Source organism: Juglans regia, chromosome 6, assembly GCF_001411555.2.
Source record: "Juglans regia cultivar Chandler chromosome 6, Walnut 2.0, whole genome shotgun sequence".
Taxonomy (NCBI): Eukaryota; Viridiplantae; Streptophyta; class Magnoliopsida; order Fagales; family Juglandaceae; genus Juglans; species Juglans regia.
The window spans coordinates 10,217,480-10,228,426 of record NC_049906.1 but is presented as its reverse complement, the minus strand read 5'-3'; the positions used below and the strand labels follow the sequence as shown (position 1 = coordinate 10,228,426).

At 37.1% G+C, this 10,947-nt stretch overlaps 1 protein-coding gene across 1 annotated transcript; it reads left to right on the top strand.

The window, feature by feature from the left end:
• Positions 1 to 661: 661 nt before the first annotated feature.
• Positions 662 to 4,182, top strand: LOC109010298 (thylakoidal processing peptidase 1, chloroplastic-like). The gene is made up of 6 exons (XM_018991079.2): positions 662 to 1,682; positions 2,303 to 2,371; positions 2,465 to 2,533; positions 2,746 to 2,832; positions 2,955 to 3,022; positions 3,274 to 4,182. The coding sequence occupies exons 1-6, from the start codon at positions 984 to 986 to the stop codon at positions 3,392 to 3,394; spliced, it is 1,113 nt and encodes a 370-aa protein (XP_018846624.1). The 5' UTR covers positions 662 to 983; the 3' UTR covers positions 3,395 to 4,182.
• The last annotated feature ends 6,765 nt before the right edge of the window (positions 4,183 to 10,947 follow it).

Sequence of the window (10,947 nt, the reverse complement as noted above, 5' to 3'; positions counted from 1 at the left end):
ACAAGTTTTATATATGTAAGCCTCAGACTAGACATTTGTTAAAAAAAGAGGTGGATGCCACTAAAAAAAAGTAATTTTTTTATATTAAAAAGAAGAGTAATGCTATATATAATTTTATGTTGTCCAAGACATCCGTTTTGATAAAAATAAAGTTTATTATTAAATTAATTTTTTTATATGTGTCTCATATTTATTTATTTTTTTAAAAAAATATGCGATGGTTACTCACTTTATAATTGTAAATATTATTTTTCTAAAAGAAGAATAGACTTGTATACTTGACACAATTATATTCGCTAATAATTTTTCTTTTGTAACTATTTTTATTAAAAAATAATTTATATAGATTTTAAATAGATAAATTTTACGTAAGCTTTTGTAAAAAATAGATTTTATATTAAAAAAGTGTAAAAAAATTATTTATTATTATTGAGACTTAACTTTTTGACAAAAAATTTATATACTTGCCCATTTTTATTATAGAATCCAACATTTCACTTTTCATGATTATAAAGACCATAGACCTTAACGTTCCTCTTGTCTAACTTAAAAGGGAAACAAAAAAAACCAGGCAGAATCGTAAATACGAAGGACGAGAAGTCCCATTTTGGGCATTAGAACATAGCCGCAGTCTATTAAACCCAGACATTGGGTATCGTCGACGTTGTTGATTTTCCTTCGCGTCCAAACGCATTGATTCGGCTCCCGAGTCTTGAGCTTCCTCGCGGCTCAAGGCCATTTCTAGCTCCCCAAATTCAATTTCAAACCAAACCCTAACGATCTCGATTTTGCAATTCCCCATATCGTCCGTTCCCTTTTCCCGGCTGTAGCTTCTACTCTCAATTCCACCCACCCTTCTCCGATTTTCTGTTGGTTTCTGGGTTAATGGAGTTTCTCAGATTTTTGGGTTTCCTGAATCGACTTTGCTAGTTACCGAAGCCACACTGTACCAAATCTTCATCTTGCTATTCAAAATCATAGAAATGGCCATTCGAGTTACCTTCAGCTTCTCTGGCTATGTTGCCCAAAACCTTGTCTCCTCCGCCGGCCTTCGGGTCGGCAGTTGCCGCGCCGTTAACGAGTGTTGGATCCGGTCTCGGATATTTGGTCACAACCAGAAATCCGAGCTCGACCCATCCAACTCGGTGCGCAATTACCGATCCGATGTCCGACGGCAGAAGCCGAATAACTGCTGGGGAAAGAATTCGGCTTCTTTGTACTCCACTCTCGCCGGGGAGATTCTTGGTGATAATTGCAAAAGCCCGATTGTGCTGGGCTTGTTTTCGCTGATGAAGTCGACGGCCTGTGCGTCGGGTACATCGGCCACGGCACTCGGCGTTTTCAGTATTTCGCCTATTAAGGCGACGTCGGTTTTGCCCTTCTTACAGGGATCGAAGTGGCTTCCTTGCAGTAACGAGTCGGCTAGTGGGCTTGTGGATAATGGTGGAACACAGTGTTGTGAGGTTGTGGAGACTGAGAGTTCGGAGTTTAAACACAAGGCGTTGGAGAAAAGCGGTTGGTTGTCGAGGATATTGAATTTCTGTTCAGAGGATGCCAAAGCTGTGTTCACTGCTGTGACTGTGAGCGTGTTGTTCCGATCGTTCTTGGCGGAGCCTAGGTCAATCCCGTCCTCTTCTATGTACCCTACCCTGGATGTGGGCGACCGTATTTTAGCCGAGAAGGTGCGTCCAACTGAACTCTTTAACTCGAAAATGAACTTTTGTGCAAGAAATTCTCTTGATTTGGGAGGGTAATTATGGGAAAAGATTCTAACTTGATGTGGGTATGTACCTGGCTAAATTGTTGTTGCTGATTGTGATCAGAATTCTATGATGCGATTGACTTCAAACCAACAAGCAAGTTCATATTTTTCTTCGTAGAGCTTGTCAGCGCTTGTTATGACTTGACAATTTTCTTTCTACAAATGAACAAAGATGCGACATTTTGTTTCGATGGTGTGTTGTGTTTAATTACGGTTCTGATGATGCGTTGTGGTTGTTATAAGTGCTGAAAACGTTTGATTAATTCACACAGTGGCTTTTTGCATCTTAACAAGAAGAAAAAAAAAAAAATCGAATTTGGCTTTTGGCCTGTCATGGATTCTCAAATATTTTGCACGGTTCTTGGCATTTTAAGTGGTATCTAGAGACTGGAAGCTGTTCATTTTGTTTTCGGTGCACGGGCTAAAGATAAAATATAAAATATATGAAATGGTGCAGATATATAGAGATAATACATTAGGCCTTTTATGACTGTAAGCTGATTTTAATGCCTTTCTATTTATTTATTTTTTATACCACAGGTTTCATACATTTTCAGGAAGCCTGAAGTTTCGGATATAGTAATTTTTAAGGCACCTCAAATCTTACAGGTATGAGGTGTAAAGTACTTTGAAACGCCTTCAAGAAATATTGTCTTGATTGATTGGGAGTTGCTGATTTTGTGAATTGTTTGCATCTTGTAGGAAGTTGGGTTTAGTTCAGGCGATGTGTTCATCAAAAGAGTGGTGGCAAAGGCTGGAGACTATGTTGAAGTAAGAATTCATGTGCATTTGACATTTTATTGATTCCGTTTATTTCTTGAGGTCTTAGTTTTTCTCTTTCCCTTTTATCATTTTTTTCTTAGTTCATATAGTTTTTTCCTCGTTTATATTTTTATTTTTTATTGAACAAAAAAAACTTTTAGAACACTTTCTTTACCTTTATCTCTAACATCTTCAATCTTGTCTGGATTTTTTATGTATAGGTACGTGATGGGAAATTATATGTTAATGGTGTTGTTCCAGATGAAAATTTCGTTTTGGAGCCACTTTCTTATGAAATGGATCCAGTGGTAAAGCAACATTCTCATAATCAATTTCTCTTTCCTTTGTGGATCTGTGACATATCTCTTATATGGTCAAAGCTTTGGTTGCATTTGTTAACGGAGCCTTGTGCACTCTTTTTTATTTGCAGCTAGTTCCTGAAGGTTATGTCTTTGTGATGGGAGACAATCGCAACAACAGTTTTGACTCTCACAACTGGTAAGTCTGGAAACTTTGTATTGCTGATGATTTTTTGGTTTGAGAATATGTTGAATTAGGTGGGAAAAGAAGCATTTTCAGCCCGTGGCTTCTACAAATATTGCAAACATGCTTATGTTAAAATTTTATTCATGGAAATTATATAAAGATGTATGAAGATTAAAATAATCTTGATTGTTTCTGGTCCAGTAGTATGTTTTTCGGTTTAAAATGTATTTCCTGACTCGTTGATTTGCTTACCTTGTCAACAGGGGTCCACTTCCAATAAAAAACATTGTAGGTAGATCGGTGTTTCGGTATTGGCCTCCATCCAAGGTATCAGACACCTTACACGAACCTCATGTGGGAAGGGATGTTGAAGCATTTTCTTGACATACTGCCCTCTGCCTGAAGGAGGAGATATTTAGTGACATCTATTTCATCAAGATGGTGATTCAAGAAATTGTTTTTTCGTTCTTTTACCTCATTATTGAGGAGTCGTGAATATTCAGCCTTTCCTCATCATAATGCCTGGTTAACTTGGATTGGTTCTTTATGGGCACCTTGTCCATTGATCTCCATTTTGATGGTCCATCTGCGGCCATTGATACATTCGTTATGTAATGACTTGTTTAAACCTTTTTTTAACAAAGTGGTGGGAAGAAAGGAGTGAAGAGAAAGACATATCATCTAGGTTTTCTCTGAATATGCATTTATATTATCTGTTGGGGAGTTGAATGCACTTTTACTAGTTGAGGAGTCGAAGGATTGGGGCCTGATGCTGCTATCCACTTGAATGCTGCGGTTCCAAAGTCTCCATCTTTTCTGGTTAAAGTTCCCCTGATGGTGCATTGGTGAAGTAAGGGAGGGCAGGCAGGCAGGCAGGCAGGCAGGCAGGCAGATTATCTACGCTGTTGGGGAACGAGCTATCCTTCTCTCCTCTTAAAAAATGTCCTTGGCTGGCTGGTCGGTTGTTCTCAGTGCTTGCAATTTCCCCTTGTTATATCTATGTTGTGGGTCGAGACCAAGTTTGTAATCAATGACTATTTTTTTGTTGTTTCTATCAACTTTTGCTGCAGTAATTTTGCCTTGTCCATTTTTGGTGGAGCAGGCCTCAATGTTGCTGTGTGGCTTTGTCCATAAAAAAGGACAGGAAGATATTCAATCATTTGGTTTCATTATCTTGATATGCTTCAAAACCTAGTTTCATTTCATTACAGTATACAGGAGTAGGACAGCCTAAAGAACAAGAGATTTGTCTGTAATAACTGTCTCACGCTCAGGCTTTTAGACCAAAGAAAGAATGCTTGACATCTATAGGCTGATTGCGTTAATAGCTCTTAAGGAACATTTACATGGTCAAGCCACCCACAAGAAGGCAGGCAGAAAGACTAGACCAGATTTAACTGTCACTATTAGTATTTAGGTGGTCATAATTTTCATAAAAACAAAAACCTTTTGTTCTGGATGAGTAATGATAGACACAAAACTCTTTACAACACTTTTCACAACACATGCCACCTGCCGGGAATCGGTTGGATTGCAATTTTTTTAATTTATTTTGCGAAAAGAGTTAAAAAAAAAAATTACATTGACCATACGGAATATTAAATAGTGGGAAAAATGTCATTCCAGAGGAACCAAAAATATTTTATTAAAAAGAAAAAAAAATTGAAAGGCTCCCGTCTGATTCAGAGGGTGAGTGAAAACCTCTCTCCCTGCCTCTCTCGACCCCTAAACTCTCTTCTTCCTTAACAAAATATCTTGAAGAACGATCCATCGTGTTTTAAACTGATCTACAAGATTGGGTTAGAGGCAACCAAAGACGGCAGGTGTGCGACAAATGCCAGTGTAGTTGCCTATCTCCAAATGCTGCCAATTACTCATCTGTTAGGTTCTATCTACTTGTCTATGTTACTATTTTTCTCTAAAAATGGTGTGATGTACTTCGCTACCTATGATAAAGACTTGCATCTTTAATGGTTCTTTAATTTGTAGATTAAAATCTGGTACAACATTTCCACCCAACAGATGTCTTCCTAATAAATCTTGCATGGTTTGCGAGTAAATGAGCAGCTTCATTCCCCTCTCTAGCAACATGTATGGCTTCATGCACATTCAAAGGTTTGCACAAAGTTCTAAACTTCTATTCTCTTGATAGGACCCTGCTGAGAAGAAACAAAGGAGTCATTCTTGATACTCTTTCAATGAGGATAGATGAGTCACCCTCCGCATATTACAGATTTCATACATTGTAAATTGTACATAGAAATAAGATGTAATATGTGTAATGTTTTCATTGGTCAGTATCAGAGTTAGTTACATTCTGTTACATTTCCCTCCATTTACCTCTCGTATTGTTGTTTATAAATATAGAGGTCACATTGTAAGGAGATCAAGTTGAATAACAATCAGTTTGGAACTCTCCTTGTCTTCTTCAAACTTCTTTTCCCCTCTACTCTGTTTCATGGCTGGTGTTATACAATGGCTTCTTCATCTTCCGCTTTCGTCTCATCGAATATGGAGAGTTTCGCAAGTCCTTATCATTTACAAAATGGTGATTCACCAGGAGCTATGTTGGTGTCAAATGTCCTCACTGGGGAAAATTATCATACATGGAGCAGATCCATGATGATGACTTTGAAGGCAAAGAATAAGATTGGCTTTGTAAATGGGTCAATTATTCAGTTGAGTTTGACAGATGCTTCCTACCAAATGTGGGAATGGAGTAATAACATGGTTTCTTCTTGGATCATTAATTCTGTGGCTAAAGAAATTGGTGGAAGTATTATTTGTGCAAAAACAACAAAAGATATGTGGCAAGATTTGAAGAATCGTTTTGCACAAGGAAATGAGCTAAGAATCTTTCAATTACAGAAATATTTTTCTTCCTTAATGCAAGAAGATACGTCAGTAAGAGACTATTATAAAAGACTCAAGTGTTTATGGGATGAATTACTTGAATATAATCAAATTCCTACTTGTTCTTGTGGTGCGTTACAAATATGTAATTGTGGGGCTATAAAAATTTTCTTGGATTACCAAGATAGACAGCATGCTATACAGTTTTTGATGGGGCTAAATGAGTGTCTTTCACATATAAGAGGACAAATCTTGATGATAGAGCGCATACCAGATATCACTAAAGTGTTCTCCTTGGTAGTTCAAGAAGAGAAGCAAAGAGAAATCAGTAGAAGCAACATGGTGGATACTGTGGCTTTCATGAACAAGAAAGTGGTAGACAATATGATATTTATTTCTAGAAAACAGCAACCACGAAAAGAGAAATTACTTTGCACCCACTGTGGCATGAACAATCATATAATTGAAAAATGTTACAAGATACATGGCTACCCTCCAGGGTTCAAGTAGAATTTCACAAATTCTCGACAAAAGGGAAAGTTTACAGCAGCAGCTAATCATGTCACATGCCAGACGTTGAATACACCTTTTGAATCTTATAATCAACTGCCATTCTCTCAAGAAGATTGTCAAAATTGTTAGCTTTAATCCACTCACAACCTACTAATAATACAAACCACCAAGCAACAAATGTCACTTCTAATTCTAAGTCTCTTCCAGGTATATCATTTCATTCCAGCCTTTCTTCAAGTACCTTAGTTTCCTCTATATCTGATACTAGTTGTATTATAGACACAGGGGCCACATATCACATTATTCATTCAATGGATACATTTACATCTATTACAAAGTCTTTACATACCTCAGTCAAACTTCCAAATGGTGAACTGTGCCTGTTACTCATCTTGGCATTGTTCAATTGTCTGAAAATCTAATCCTAAAAGATGTACTTTGTGTACCATCTTTTTCATATAATTTACTCTCAGTGAGTAAACTTACTTCATCTTAGAAATGTTGCTTTATTTTCTTACCTGATTCTTGTTTTATTCAAGAGTTTACCCCATGGAAGATGATTGAGATAGCTAGAAGATCAGTTGGCTTATACAGACTACAACAATCAGGTGTTAATGCTGTTGAGAGTCAAAACAAATTCAAAATTTAGTTTGGAAAACCTAGAAAACCATGTTATTCCTAAATTCATCTCTGACTACACTGAAAATCTCACATATCCTGAATCCTCTCCATCCCAATTACCTTATGTTGATCCAGCTACTACAGATACCACAAATTTACCAGCTCTAAATGATGAAACTCACTTTCTATCTCTTAGAAGGTCAAATCGACAACATAAAACACCTGATTACTTGCAAAGTTATCACTGCAATCTAGCTGCTTCTAGATCTCCAACATTTTCTAAGGATCCTGCCCGATGTTCAGGTAACATATATAGCATTTCTGATGTATTGTCTTACTTTAAATTGTCATCAACACATAGAGCTTTTTATGTTGCTATCTCTTCTGACTTGGAACCTACTTTTTATCACTAAGCTGTTAAGCATGCTCATTGGAGAGATGTTATGTCTGTAGAATTATCTGCTTTAGAATCTAATAACACTTGGGCTCTTACAACACTACCTCCAAACAAAATTCCTATAGGTTGTAAGTGGGTATATAAAACAAAATACAATTCTAATGGTTCTATTGAGAGACATAAGGCAAGACTTGTTGCCAAAGGGTATAGTCAAAAGGAAGGTCTAGATTTTTTTGAAACTTTCTCACCTGTTGCAAATATGGTTACTGTCAGATTTGTTTTATCTCTTGCTGTTATCAATAATTAGCATATCTTTCATTTAGATGTCAATAATGATTTCTTATATGGAGAGTTAGATGAATAAGTTTTCATGAAAGCACCTCCTGGTTACCTTAGTAAGGGGGACACAAGAGTATGCAAATTGTAAAGATCTTTATATGGTTTGAAACAAGCATCTAGACAGTGGAATTCAAAGTTCACATCTGTTTTGTTTGATATTGGTTTCTCACAATCTAAGACAGATTACTCATTATTTACTAAGAAGGAAGGCAATTCATTTGTGGCTTTATTGCTTTATGTTGATGACATTCTTCTTGCTAGTAGTGATTTATTTGTTATTGAATCTGTCAAAGCATCTTTAAATGCTCAATTTAAGTTGAAAGATTTGGGTTCAGCCAAGTTTTTTCTTGGAATGGAGATTGCACATTCAAAGAAAGGCATTTCTTTATCTCAAAGAAAATACACTCTAGAGTTAATCTCAGATTCTGGTTTACTTGCTGCAAAACCAGTTCTCTTTTCTATGGATACCCATTCCAAGTTATCTAAAGAAGATGGGGAAATAGTTTCTGACATTTCTGCTTATAGAAGGTTGATTGGCAGACTACTCTACCTTACTCATACTAGACCAGATATAACATATGCAGTCCATCATTTAAGTCAATTTTTGGACAGTCATCGTGTACCACACTTACAAGCTGCCTTAAGAATTCTCAAATATCTTAAGTTGGCTCCTGGTCAGGGTCTATTTTTCCCAGCATCTTCCAGTGTTCATATTAAAGCTTTTTCAGACTCAAAATGGGCTAGTTGCCCTGATACCTGTATCTCAGTCAGTGGCTATTGCATTTTTATTGTTGACTCACTTGTGTCTTGGAAATCCAAGAAACAACACACAATTTCTAGATCCTCGGCAGAAGATGAATATAGGTCAATGGCCTATACAACTTGTGAAATTACTTGGATTTGAGCCTTGCTTACTGATCTGCATCAACTTCATCCTTAGCTAGCACTTTTGTTTTGTGATAATCAAGCTGCACTTCACATAGCAGCCAATCCAGTCTACCATGAACGCACTAAACACATTGAGATAAATTGTCATTTAGTGCGTGAGAAGATACAAGAGGGATCACTAATGTGATACCCCATATGATATGAATAAGGGTAGGTGGTGTATGGGCTCTCACATTGCTTGGGAATGAGAAGTTCTTGCTCTTTTTAAGGTTCCAATGGGGCTCAAATTATATCATTGACTAGTCATTTTGGAGTATAGACCATGTGGTTTGGGTCTTTCATTGGAGTGTTACAAATGGTATTAGAGCTTATTCCAACTAGAAATGTAGGACTTGAACCGTGTCACCTATAATGGACAGGCCCGATGAGGACGTTGGGAATTTAAGATGGGTAGATTGTGATACCCCATATGATATGGATAAAGGTAGGTGATGTATGAGATCTCACATTGCCTGGGAAAGAGAAGTTCTTGCTCTTTATAAGGTTCCAATTGGGCTCCAATTGTATCATTGACTAGTCCTTTTGGAGTATAGGCCATGTGGTTTGGGTCTTCCTTTGGGGCGTTACAATGAACTACTTTACATATTGCTTCAATACACCAAGTTACAGATTTGATGACCAAGCCCTTAGGTTCTAAATTTTTTGAGTCCTTGTTATCCAAGATGAATGTTCATAATATATACACATCATCTTAAGGGGGACTATTACAGATTTAATACATTGTAAATTGTACCTCACAGACCTCCCCTTGGTTCTTGCTCATTGCCATAATCATGGATCCGTTGTTATCTCGAAGGATGGAGCCTACTCCAGCCTTGTGAGTTTCTCTACAAAAGCCCCCATAAAGATTCAGTTTATCCTTTGGGAGGAGCCTGCAAGTTAAAAACTTTATCTTTTACTAGACATGTGTCTATGGACATAGGCTAGACATGTTTCTATGATCTGCTTTGCATCCCAATAAGTAGATTTGTGCATTTTTAGATTCATACAATGCCACACTCCCCACGCTATGGCTAAAACTTTTTCCAGATCTTCCTTTTTTTACCCTTCATCAAATCCAAAATCACAGAACCAACGGTAGTTTACTGATTAATCCAAAAGAAGTCAATATTAAATTTATCATGCCATACATGTTTGATTTGGAGCACAGATATAAATGGCATGACTGCTGTTTTTAGCTGCTGTATTGGCATAAGTCCCATATGTATTTGGAAAATGATAGTATAGCCACCCAGTTTGTACCATTGGGTTTGACGGCTTGGCTTTATTTTTAATGTTTAAGGAAGTGATTATTAGCGAAGTCGTGTATTTTTTTTTATTAATGATTAAGAATGTTGAAACAATATTTAAAAGAAAATAGAAAAAAAATTAAAGTTTCAAAGTACACTACAACAAAAAAGACTTTTTGGGACGATTTTGTTTTGGAACGAAATGAAAATCGTCCCAAAAAGTGAGATTTAGGGACGAATTTCATATTTTGTGTCAAAAAAATGACGGAAGAACAATACTGTTCGAATGCGTTCGAATGGTATAGTTAGGGATGAAATATTTTGTCCCTAATAATGAAACCGTTTGAATTAGGAGTGCTACCCGCATGGTGCAGGATGGGGGCACTTGCTCCCCACCCTCTGCGCCCCACCATACACCATGCGGGGGGGTGTGGTTTCAACCCACACCCCGCCCGGTAGCAGGGGGTGGGGTTGAAACCGCACCCCGCCCCACCACTCGCTCAACCTAGTGATTCACTGAATCTATAATCTTTTTTTGGTCTAATTTTTTTTTAAACCCAAATTATATAATATAATTATAATTTTTTTTCAAAAAAATATAAACTCATTAGAGTTGTATTTTTTATTGCCTTGGTCTCGTAGGCCAACCTTTATATAGGAGGCCAATGCAATACAATAGTCATTCTTAAGCAATGTAGGATTTACTGTTAACTTTCACATGGTGTGGGGTGGCCCGCCTGCCCATGCAGGGGAGCGTCCGAGGCAGGGTAGGGGGCGGGCCCCCGTTGCCCACCCCTAGTTTGAATGTAATGTTTTAATGTTCAGAGGGTTAAATTTAACCATTTGAACGTATATTTTGGCGCGTTAAATAAAATTATTATAGCGAAAAATTGCTCTACTGTTCGGAAGTATAATTTTCACCGTTCGAATGATGAATCAGCACTATTCGAATGTTATTTGTAGGGTTTGAACGGTGATCATATGTTTTTTTTAGAGAATTATATCTATATTAACTAGTAATTATAATAAATTTATCA

What these genes read in the sequence shown, in the direction of transcription:
- LOC109010298 (XM_018991079.2), top strand. Translation starts at nt 984, where the DNA reads ATGGCCATTCGAGTTACCTTCAGCTTCTCTGGCTATGTTGCCCAAAAC. An exon ending in AGGCTGGAGACTATGTTGAA is followed by an intron (nt 2,534 to 2,745) that starts GTAAGAATTCAT and finishes TTTTATGTATAG; the next exon opens with GTACGTGATGGGAAATTATA. An exon ending in CTTATGAAATGGATCCAGTG is followed by an intron (nt 2,833 to 2,954) that starts GTAAAGCAACAT and finishes TTTTATTTGCAG; the next exon opens with CTAGTTCCTGAAGGTTATGT.